Source organism: Solenopsis invicta, chromosome 11 (genome assembly GCF_016802725.1).
Source record: "Solenopsis invicta isolate M01_SB chromosome 11, UNIL_Sinv_3.0, whole genome shotgun sequence".
NCBI classification, from domain to species: Eukaryota; Metazoa; Arthropoda; class Insecta; order Hymenoptera; family Formicidae; genus Solenopsis; species Solenopsis invicta.
This window is the reverse complement of record NC_052674.1, coordinates 13,923,903-13,936,481: the sequence shown is the minus strand read 5'-3', so window position 1 is coordinate 13,936,481 and position 12,579 is coordinate 13,923,903. Positions and strand designations below refer to the sequence as shown.

The following is a 12,579-nucleotide window of genomic DNA, read 5'->3' as shown; positions in this document are numbered from 1 at the left end:
GTGTTTGAGCGGAAAAGCGGAATCCAACAGAATCACACTGGTGTATGCCGATGTGCACGTGTAAAATAATTCGAGTTTGTAATGGACGGCCCTGTAAGTATAATTTAAATAATTATTAATACTCAATAAACATAATAGTGCTATTATTTTGATAGAAAAATTTTGCGGTTTCTCACTTCTTTCGACATAGACATAATTAACACGTAAAATCTAAACTAAAATCTTAGATTTTGTATACGGATTAAATACGTAAATTTTTGTGAAAAAAATTGGGCTGATATTACTTATACAAATACACGTCAATTTACATAAACAAAGTTCAATTATACATTTGACATACGTTTTTAACCTCCAAGTTGATCATCTTTAGTAAGCATAATAAATATTATAATAAAGTTGAACAGCACAAATGTTTAAAATTATATCCATTAACGATTGGTACTCAATATTTGAATTAATAAAATAATTGTATTTTTGTTTACAGGCAACGAAATGTGACTACTGCGGTTTCAATCGCATTTTCATAAGTAAATTGTCGCTATCACCTTGCAGAAGTCTTCTTCTCTCAGTAAAAATAGGTCGTACTCATATACTACGGTCTTTTCTGGTTTTTTGCAATTTTTTGTAACGCAAGTACAAATAAAACATTGGAATAACTTTTTTCTTAGTTATCTCTGCATATCTTAATTATCGGTTCATCCCTTGCTTGCATTAGATACTTCATAATAATCATCAACATAATGTTTGGATCCATACCCACATAGCACGTAATATTTCTGTGATATCACAGAATCATTGCAATATCACAGAAATATTACATATTACTGTGAAATATCACAGAAATATTACTGTGATATTACACAGTGATAATGACATTGAAATATTCCACTGATATCACAGAAATATCACAGAAATATTATTGTGATATTACACAGTGATAATAACATTAAAATATTCCAATGATATCATTGCAATATATTGTTGCAATATTTAATTTCAAAGAACAAGGTAATGTCAAACCACGTTTTTATTATGTCTTATTAATGCAACGTCACTATCTCTTTAATTAATTTCGATATTCTTAGTATCCTTAATATTCTTGGTAATTTCGGTATCCTATAGAAGAAATCAACTTACAAATAAAATAATTATGTCTTTGCCCTTTCGTGGAATAAAAGTAAATGTTAAGAAAAAAAATTAATTAACTTTATTATTAGTTTAGATATTTACTTAGTTTATTCCTTAAACTGTATATATGTATAAACTATAATGTACGCTCTTCTATGTAATCTATCAATTTAATTGTTGCTTTACAACTCGATCAATAATGATTTTATTAAAAAATTACAGAAAAACCTTTGTATTTATCTTATTGTCATTTATAATTTTTACAGGAGCACAAAATTGATTTTAATTTTTAAAAATTTTTATCATGAGGAATTTAAAAAAAAAATGTTTACAAAAAGTTTTGTTAATACACATTTATTATTCACTTGGCAATAAATATTTCAAAGTATATTACGAAGTTTTTAAAAAAATATACATTTTTACGTCATTTAATATTTACTGCTCGGTACATTATTTTGTGAAATAGTTTATTCATTAATATTGATTAGACTATTATACACCACAGTAAAAGGTTTTTCAAGTTAATTAAAATATTAAATTTCCAACAAATTTTTCTTTAGATTTTACTTTCTTTTCAACTCTATTAAAAAATATGATTATATATATTCTATCATTAATTAGGTATTTTACAATGTTCATTAATTATATGTATGTATATAATGTTGCGGCTCGGTCACCGACCGTCACAACATACGACGAAACAAACGAGCGCGTACACAGCCGCTATGCGGTCCCGCCGTGTGTATAAGACTCCACGCAAACAAGTGAGTGCTGGCACCATCGCTAGGTGGGCGCGCCGCTGGAGACCTTCTCGTGAGTCAAGTGCAGCCTCAGGTGTTATATCTAGACGCCACTGCGGCCGACCGGGTCGACTCACCACGACTCACTAGCTCACACTTCAGTGAGATTTTAAACAAAATTGTTGATTGTTGTAATTTGGAAACGAATACTTGTTCTAATTTTTTTCCAATGTAACGTCCCTTGAAAAAAAGTTGATAAACTTGTTTCAATAAACTGATTACTGATCAGTAACTGATTATATTTTGTCAGTTACTGATCAGTAATCAGTTTATTGAAACAAGTTTATCAATTTTTTTTTAAGGGGTACGTGTGCAACGCTGTTCCATATAAAATTTTATATTTTTACATGTAAATAATATTTTGTATTGTTATTTAATCTTGAACATAAATTAAAATTATAATTCAAATTGAATCTTTTTTAAAAATGAAAAAGGATACAAGAGATTTTTGTTGTAAATTAAACATTTATTACGTTTACATTATTGTATTCTGTTTTAATAAATATAATTATTTTTTTTATGTTTAATATATATTACATGTAACGATATGAAAATAATATTAAGAATAACAATAAAAATAAAATAAATTGAAATAATTTATTTATTTAATTTTTTGCAATATTATTTAAATATCACATAAACATCACAGAAATATTGTGAAATATTACAGTAATATTACTATGAAATATCACAGTAATATTACTGTGATGCGTTTTCGCGGACATTTTGATATTACTGTGATATCACAGTAATATTTCGTGATATTTCTGCAATATTTCATTTGTAATATTGCAATGTAAAAGTGATATTGCTATGATATCACTGCAATATTACGTGCTATGTGGGTATTATATACACTATTAAAACATTAAAATAATTGGAGTATGTAGAAATATACTTTCTTCTTCAATCGGCTCCGGATAAAATACTACAGCCATTGGAGCTGCATTGACAACGAATTTTAGTGTTTGTTCCGCGAATTTTTCCTCCTTGTATTACAAGGAGCACGATTTGCGCGGAAAAGCGGAACGGAATGGTGAAAACTAGACATTTGTATTTGTTTCTTAAAATAATATTCACTTAATTTATTACAATTTTTAATAATATACTTACCTTTTTAGCTTATTTATTGAATACAATCATTTAAATTAATTAACACCGTTAAAAATTAATAATTTATAATTCCCCGTTCCGCTTTTCCGCTCGAAATATGCTTCATGTAAGCGGGGATTCACACCTTGGCGGAAAAGCAGAAAGCCAATCAGAACTTGCGCTGGTAGTAGAGTCCTGTATAAAGAGAGAAGCGACATTGATGTCCGAAGCTCTGATTGGTAATCTGATTGATACTTGATTGGCTAAGCGAGCAGCCATATTGTGACCACAGCTGTTTGCAGAATGATACGATGGTGTTTGATGACGTTAGAGCGGTCCCAAAATGGCGGTGGAGGACTCAAACGGATACTGAAGGTTGTGGTGGGGGTTTGATGTCGCTTCTCTCTTTATATAGGACTCTAGTTGTAAGTATAAGCAATACCTGTACACGAAGTATCAACAATAAATCTACATTATATTGCGACAAGAAAGGTGTTTCTTGATTGGCAACCCGTCTGAGCTGCTGCTTTCCCGTGAGTTCTAATGCCTCGTGCTCACAGGAGGCGGCAAGACTTGCCGCGTCCTGTGGGCACGAAGCATAACTCTTTGGGCAAAAGCGAATCCCGAAATACCTAGCGATGTGCCTGGACCATCACCGGGCACAACAGTACCACTTGAATTTTATTCAAAAAGAAATTAAAGATACTACTACTTGAATTTTACTAAAAAAATACAAATTACTTGCATTTGTTGAAAGTAGTACAGCAGTTATTTCAAAAAACAATATAGGGCAGACCGTGGCTATTCGTTAAACCTCTTTTTTTTGTGTCTCCTGAGTTCTATATTTGTTAAAAAAAAGAAAACAGGACGGTTTGAAAGGTTGAACCTTCCCCTTCATAATGCCGATATAGATAGAACATGAAAGTGCACTTGTTTTGAAGTACATCCAAGGACTTTGATTCTGTCCATGGGGAAATTTTCCAAACTGAGAAGTCGCTATTTTTCTACATACTTACAGTTCATGATTAACGTAACGACCAATAAGCTCTAGTCGTTTCATTAATCATGAACTGCGAGTATGTAGAAAGTGGTGATTTCTCAGTTTGGAAAATTTCCCCATGGACAGAATCAAAGTCCTTGGGTGTACATATAAAAATGTCAACCAATGCCAAGAATTACAAATAGTCTCAAGCCCGGGGTAATTCGTAACGGGGTGCGCACGATTGGACACCGCACGATTGGACACCACCACTCACAGCGGCCGATACCTAGAGTTTTTCCGTTGGTTTGGTTAGATAAGTCAAGATGATTGGTTGGTGTCCAATCGTGCTGTGTCCAAAAGAGTGTCACCCATTCGTAACTAGTCTGGGAATATTTCGAAATTTGTGTTTTAAGTTAAAAGAACTGTAAAAAAACTGTTGTTAAGACTTTCTTTTATTTAAAAAAGGATATAAGTATAAAAAAAAACAAATGCAAACATACACGTTCGCATGTCTTTTCATGCCATCGGTGTAATAGATTTCCTAACCTTACAAGTGTCAACCTTTATCGCTTTATAAACTTTTTACCTGCTTAAAAGCGACAATTTTATATTCATATTCATGTTCTATCTACTAAAATACACAATATTATCAAGTTTGAACTAAATCAATGAAAAACTTCAGTTTACCTCAATGCTTAACTCTGCGTAGCGTAGACGTTCATAACGCAGTCAACGTAAGGTTAGGGTTACCCATACGCGCTGCAATCAGTATTAACAAATCGCCTCGGTGCTCGGTATTACGAATAGCCTCAAAACACGAAATGTTTCAAATACATTCAACTGGACACGATACATTCAAAGTTTTCAAAAAAACCTTCTACATAACAAAAATTGATCCCAGGGACATCCTGCGGATGTATGTCAAGGGATTTTTAATATCCTGAGGATGTGCTTAGATAAACTTAAGAGGTCCTAAGGATATCCTATGGATGTCTGAATGTCCGCTACGTAGAGCCCTAGGATATCGTAATTCAGATATCCTCAGGATGTTTTTGGATAATCATATTTGATCCCGAGGATGTCCAATGAATGTCTTAAAATAACTTTTAGGACTTTCTAATTCTATGAATTTTTCCAAAATATTCACATAAATATTATTATTACACCACATAATTCCAATGAACAAAACAATATTTTTGTAACATTTTAAAAAACATTTTTCGCAAAAAAAATCTTGGGAATTTTCTTTCGGGAATTCCCAAGCGGTTATCCATCCAAATTGTGACCGCGGTGGTCGATGCTTGACTTCTACGACTGCTGTGGATTCCTCGTGATGATCTGTGAACACTTCATGCTAATACATTTATATAACTGATAGATTAGATGAATATATATTATTTAAAAAATAAACCGTATAATTAAAGCATATTATTTATATAAATATATATAAAATTATAGTTTTTTTTAGTGATTTTTACAAATGCGAAATAGCATCTGAAATAACTTCTGTTATTTGTTTAAATAAGAATGCAACTAGAAATATGCTAATATATAATAATACAATAATTAAATTAAATATGAACAAATTTTTATTAAAAAAACATTTAAAAATATTGTTTGCTTATTGGGATGTAAATCGAGGTTTTCTCATTCATGGACTTATTTTGTCTATCGATAATATTTACGTTTCTCAATAGTACTGTGTTTAAGATAAAAATTTGAAACTTTAAAATCAAAAGAGCAAAAGCACAAGTTTTAAATAGTTAATATATGCTATTTAGACATTAAATATTTACATATAGCTAAATGAAATAATCTCTCAGATGAAAAAATCATAGGAGTTGTCAAAATCATACGCGTTTGACGTGTTTATAATCCAGACGGCAAATTTCCTAGGGACGTCCTAAGAATGTCCATGTAATGTAACGCTCTAAACCCATCCCATTCACGTCCTTGGACATTTAGAACGGATTCAGGATCCTGAGGACGTTTTGTGCTGTTAGGGTTTGTATATTATTAGTAATAAAAAAAATTTTTTTCTCAGATCAAAATAAAATATATTAAGAACTTCAATGGCAATTATAAATGTCCTAAGAACATCCTATGGATGATTTTACATTTTGGATCAGAATAGGATCAATCCAATCAAAATAGGATATCCTAGGCTGCGTTCAGATTCCCCACCCGAGTGCACCCAGGCACCTAAAGAGCGTTCAGATTCCTTTAGAGTGCCCCTACCGGACATTAGGTGGGTCGTTCACTTTATCACTCTGTCTATCCCGAGAGAGTGGAAAAACCACATGGGTCCTTGAGCCGGGTGAAACGGGTGGGTGACGTAAAGGTGCGTTCCAAAATGTATCGCTATAAAAATTTCTATATATTTGTGATAAAGCTCGTATATTTAAAACAAATTTAAAATAAAAAAATAAATTTAATTTAAAATATTATAGTAAATAAAAATTAAAATGTATAAATATAATAAAGAAAAACGTTAATAACCAAGTAAAGTTTAAACGTTTTGTTTATTATTCTGTTTATGTAATTACAGATTAATAAATATTAATCTTTTATTCTATTAACGTAAGGTTTCTTGGTCTACAGTCTCACAAAACTGTTATATAAATATTTATATTTGAGATTAGTATGTTAAAGATTTTTAGTATTATTAAATATTTTCTGATACTAATAAAATATACTGTTTGTTTTCTGTTCCTGAACTCCCTGAATTAGTGTGCACTTAAAGTGAAATAGATATATATTTGAAAGTTAGTGAAAACAAGAAGGAACGTTCCAGTGCAGTCTAGTGCAGGTGCAGGAATAGAAAACAAGCCTATACATATAATAGATGATATGCGCAATATATATCTTCATCTAATTTGTTAAAATAAAAATTTATTTTCATTGTTTAAATTGATTCGTCCTATTCTACTAACATTTAATTTTCATCTACTTTAGTTATATTGATAAAAATATTCATAGTAAAATATTTATGTATTATCTTTATCGTTTATCTTAATTTATTATGTAATTTATTCTGAATCTGAGATATTTATGTTACTATTTCTCAGCGTTATTTGCTAAACACAATGTTTGAGAGTGCGTTCAGATTCCATAAACCACTAGGGAGCTTTTCATTAGCTCCGCCCATTTACCCAGTCACCCAGAGATCACTCACCGGGTGGAGAATCTGAACGCAGCCCTAAGGAGATTCATTGCTATGTGGGCTTATTATCTTACTTAAATTTCGAAAAAATGCTGACTATCGGAAATTACTTCGACTGTCGCAAAACACATTTTTCACTACTACGACTTCAATATGACGCCGTTGCTAACAAAACTTTGTTAGCAACATCGTTACATTAGGACGTGTTTACAGTGTTTAAAGTAAATTTTTAATATGTACCTATAAAAAGATATTTTCCAATTATCGAATTATCCCGTCTAACAATTTGCCCCGGTCTCCTCTATTCTCTTTATAATTGGCGCATTTATTTATTATTCTTAATCCGTTTGCCTTGCGGCTTAGGATGGCTTCCGGTTACATACACTTTTGTTTATATTACATTACAAATTCAACTTAAACTTCAAAGTTTAGAATTCAATAATTTAAAATTCAATAGTTTAAAATTACAATTAACATCATCAACAGCTAACAAATCAATATCACCCTCAACATTAACATTAACATTAGCGTTACAATTAGATCTTTGGTTTGTTTGAACTTCTTCCTTCTTATTCTCTTCTGCTTCTTCCTTCTCCTTCCTGTTTATCTCCTTCCTCAGCTCTTCTATCTTTTTCATTACTTGTAGGCCCTTTCCTTCTTCTCCAGTGAGTTCTTCTATCGACATTTCGCTTCTTGTTGCTTCGCAATCTTTCATTATATGGTACAAACTTTCTTCTGCTTTCTTGCATACTCTGCATCTCCTTTCCTCCTCTTCTCTCCAATACTGGCTCCCTTTCGTTTCATTCCCGCATCTGTATCTGGCTATCAAGCATCTGTCCTTTTTCTTCATCCTCCCCTCCAAGTATTTTGGTTTCTTTTCCTGTGCAATCATCTTGTAGTTGGTGTTGTACTTGGATTCGTTTATCTTCTGTTGTCTCTCTCTGTTCTCTTTAATTTTTAGTTCCTTCAAGATGTTCTCTGCCATCTCCTCGTTTCCTGCTTCTCTTTCCTTTCTAAGCTGTTCCTTGTTTACTCCTGCCTCCTCCAACACCTCTCTTCTCTTTCTTTCCCATCTTCCTTCTTCTGCACCTGGTCGCCACTTTTCTAAATCTTTTATGCATTCTTTTATTATTTTCTTCTTTGATTTTCTCGCCTTTTCCTCGTATTTTAGTGCTCTCTTGATCGCCTGTATTCTAATCTCTTCCATCTTTGTCTCCTCCAATAATATGTAATTCGGTGTTCCTCTGTCCAAGTTTAGAATCCATTTCGCGTACTTCCTCTTTACTCCGTCTAACGTTTTTTCGTTTTTCCAGCCCCAAACTTCCGCTCCATATAACGCTACGCTTCCAAAAGTGCTTCAAACATTTTCATTCTTCTTCTATGGTCTTCTTTGAATATTCTCTCCCCTATGCTCCAAGTCCTCTTCATCGCTATTGTTGCTCTTCTCAGTCTCTCTCTTATATGTTTCTCCGCACCTCCGTTTTTCTGTAGCATATATCCTAGGTATCTTATCTCTTTGACCTCTTCCACATTTTCCTCTCTCCATTTCCATTCTCTTCTCTTTTTTCTTCCTCTTCCACTTTCGAATACCATCACTTTTGATTTATCCGGACTAAGGCTCAATTCTTTTTTCTCTAGGTATCTCCTGAACCTCTCCATCATCTCTTTCAGATCCACTTCTCTCTCTGCCAACAAAACGATGTCATCTGCGTATGTTATCGTCCAGAATTTTTCTTTGCCAACTACTATTCCTCCGGCCTGTCCTTTTTCCATCTCTTCTTCCAGATCTTTTATATATATGTTGAATAGTGCTGGGCTTAATGGGCATCCTTGCCTGAGTCCTCCACCTGTCCAAAACTCTTGAGATTTCTCTTCTCCTATTTTTATCACATTTCTTGTCTCTTTATATATTTCCGTGATCCTCCGTCTCAGATTTGTCTCTATATTCATCCTCTCCATCGACTCTATCAGCTGCTTTCTATTCACCTTATCGAAAGCTGCTTTCATATCCGCAAAAAATGCAAATATTTTTCCTCCTTTCTTGCACAATTCTCTGTTCACGATGTAGTTTATCGTGAAGACTGCGTCCATAGTTCCTCTTCCCTTCCTGAATCCGAACTGCGTTTCTCTCAATTTATCTGCTGTTTCTTTTTCTAACCTTTCATTTAGTATGCTTGCATATATTTTGTACGCCGAGTCCAATAATGTTATTCCTCTGTAATTCTTTATCTCGTTTTTCTCTCCTCTTTTGTAAATTGGGCTAATTACTCCTCTGTTCCAATCTCTTGGTAGTCCTCCCCCTTTCCATATTTTGTTGATAAGTTTCCAAAATTCTTCTCCTATTTCTCCTGACATAAATTTCCACGCCTCGTTCTCTATTCCGTCTTCTCCGGGGGCTTTTGCATTTTTTAGTTTCCTTAATATTTTTCTTAGTTCTTCCTTTTCTATGTCTCCTGGTTCCTCCTCCATCGTCGTGCCTGTATCGCTTTCTCGTTCGCCTATGTCTGTTTCTTTTTCCTGTATGCTTCCGAGTAGTCCTATGAAATAATCTCTCCATTCTTCCATCTTTATGTTGTCGCATATCCCCTCCTTTCTTTTCTTTCCGTATTTATTGATATACTTCCACGCCTCTTTCTCGCTCTTTATCCTTCGGATTTCCTCTTCTTCTGCCTGTTCATGCTTCTTCTTCTGCTCTTTACACCACTCTTTGTATTCTTTTCTCTTTGCAAAGTAGTCTTCTTTGCTAATTCTTTTCTTCTTTATATTTCTCAGTGTCTTCCTTAATTCTCTTTTCTTTACTTTCCACTCTTTGTTGTACCACTGTTTTTTTCCTATTTTCCATGGAATTATCTTCTTTATCTGTTTTATTATGGATTTCTTTATCTTGTCACTTATCTCCTTCCAAATTCCTTCCGTTTCCTCCTGTGTGCTCGCCCAGTCTTTGCAGTTTTCCATGTACATTTCTATTCCTTCTTCTGTCCAAACGCTTCTCTCTATTTCCCTTTTCTTGTTTCTGTCGTTTTTCTTCTTTGTTTGTGCTCCTACTAATTCTGCTTCTAATGGCATGTGGTCCGACTCTGTTCTTTCTCCTTCTTCCACCGATTTTACTTCCCCTAACGCTTTGTCATTTCCTATTATGTAATCTATGACTGACATCCCCGATCCGCCTATATATGTCCATCCTCCTTCTTTGTCAAAACTTCCGTTTAAAATTAACCAACCTCTTTCTTCTATTCTATTCAGCAATATTCGTCCTTCTCTATTACTCACTTTGTCTATGGACCGTCTGATTTCGCTTCTCTTTTCTGCTTCTTCTTCAATCGGGCCTCCTTCGCTGCCAGTTCTCGCATTGAAATCTCCTCCTATCAGTAAATAGTTTTCCTCTTCTTCTGGTATCCATTCCGTTAGTGTTTTCATCGTTTCTTCAATTTTTTGGCTGTAGAGTGTAATGATCCTCCATCTGTTTCCGTTGTATTTCAGCTTAGTCTCTGCCATCTCTCCGTTTATTTCGTTAATCTCCACCTCCTCCAAACTTTTTCTTACTGCTTTCAAGATCCCGCCTTTTGCCCTTCCTTTTTTGTGTTCCCTTCTTGCCGGTATGCATTTCCAAATGTATTCCTTTGAGACTTTGTCTGCCATCTTCTTCCATCCTTCCTCGTCCACCCACGTTTCTGTTAGTCCTAATATGTCGAAGCTCTCCAGGTATTCCCACGCCTCCTCACATTTGTTTGCTAATCCCGCTACATTCCAAAAACCAATTCTTAACCCCCCTCCCTTCCCTGTTCCATCCCCGCCGCCTGCGTCTCATTCTTCTCCTCTTCTTTTCTCCTCTGTCAGTTTCTTCTCTCTTGCGCTCCATCGGTACCATCTGTCATCTATCATGATCTTTCCGTATCCCACCTTGACCTTTTTTCCTTTTTCTCTTTCTTCCTTCGCTTTTACCCTCAATTGCGACTGCATTTCCCTTTCCATTCTTGTCAGATCGTCATCGATAAAAATTCCAGCCCTTAACTCTTTCTTCTTGACCATTATCTCTCTCTTTTGCTCCCAGCTTCCTACTTCTGCTACTACTGTGCACTTACCTCCTCTGTTCTGTACCTTAAGGGGATGCTAAAGTCGTCCTTTTTTACCGACCGAATGTTAATTTTCGGGCATGCCGTTCTTCTAATTGCATTTGCAGATTTAAAAATCCTTTTCCACAATTAAAGTATAGACAGTAATGTATAATGGACGCTATATAAGGATAATGAAAACAAAAAAAATTGGAAAATTATTCTCAATTTTTTTTGTTTTCCTTATCCTTATATAGCGTCCATTATACATTACTGTCTATACTTTAATTGTGGAAAAGGATTTTTAAATCTGCAAATGCAATTAGAAGAACGGCATGCCCGAAAATTAACGTTCGGTCGGTAAAAAAGGACGACTTTAGCATCACCTTAAATGCTTTGTTTATATTCGCTTCTATCCTCAGATTATCCCTTATGAAGTCCTTTGTTTCCTGTTCCATTTTATGGGGTGCGCACGATTGGACACCGCACGATTGGACACCACCACTCACAGCGGCCGATGCCTAGAGTTTTTCCGTTGGTTTGGTTAGATAAGTCAAGATGATTGGTTGGTGTCCAATCGTGCTGTGTCCAAAAGAGTGTCACCCCATTTTATTATCTTCCCATTTGAATGCTCCTCTAATTACTATGTTGTTTTTCCGTTTCTCTCTATCTTTTTTCTCACTCTCCCATTCCAGGATTTCTATTCTCTTCTCCAGGTTCTTTTTCTCTTCTCTCCATTCTTCTTTGTCTTTCTTCCTATCCTCTTCTCTTGTCCGTTTTTCTTCTTTCCACTCTTCTCTAATTTGTTCAAATTGTATTATCATCTTCTCCATCCTCTTGCCTATATTTTCCTCAATCTCTCTTCCTATCTTTTTCATTTCTTTTATTATTATCTCTTCTCCTCCTGTCACGTATTTTTCCATGCTATTGCATTTACTTTCCTCTTTCGCCTTACCTCCTGCCGGTCTTCCCGGTGGCGCCATCTGTTTACTATCTCTGTAGTCTCTTCGTGCTTGCTCTTTCTCCTCGCTTTCTTCTCTTTCCTTCCGGTTGATTCCTAACCTGTTCTTTGGTCAGCTTTTGGATCCTTCCTTGTGGTCCACTCCTGCTCAATTTCTTGTTTCTACCAACGTCTCGACACCTCTCCTTCGTCCTCTTCCCTCTCCTCTTATTTTCTCTTTTTCCACTCTCCGCAATCACACCAATCTGCTATCAAATTCTCACACGCGTTGTCTACATGAATGCACGCCAACGCCGTCCAACCGGAAGTCTAATTGGCGCATTTCAAAAATTACATTTTTTTAGAAAAATACATTTAGATTGGATTAAATTTAAAATATTTATTTTTAAATAAATACTATT

At 34.5% G+C, this 12,579-nt stretch overlaps 1 protein-coding gene and 1 long non-coding RNA gene across 2 annotated transcripts; one reads left to right on the top strand and one right to left on the bottom strand.

The window, feature by feature from the left end:
• Positions 1-13: 13 nt before the first annotated feature.
• LOC120358943 lies at positions 14-660 on the top strand. The gene is made up of 2 exons (XR_005575824.1): positions 14-93; positions 485-660. It is a non-coding gene; the product is annotated as an uncharacterized LOC120358943 (long non-coding RNA).
• Positions 661-10,967: 10,307 nt separating this feature from the next.
• On the bottom strand, positions 10,968-12,506 carry LOC113003401 (golgin subfamily A member 6-like protein 22). Its single transcript, XM_039454885.1, has 3 exons — positions 11,826-12,506; positions 11,604-11,675; positions 10,968-11,263 (listed from the first exon to the last, which is right to left on the bottom strand). Exons 1-3 carry the CDS (start codon positions 12,198-12,200, stop codon positions 10,970-10,972), a joined length of 741 nt encoding a protein of 246 aa, XP_039310819.1. The 5' UTR covers positions 12,201-12,506; the 3' UTR covers positions 10,968-10,969.
• Positions 12,507-12,579: the final 73 nt, after the last annotated feature.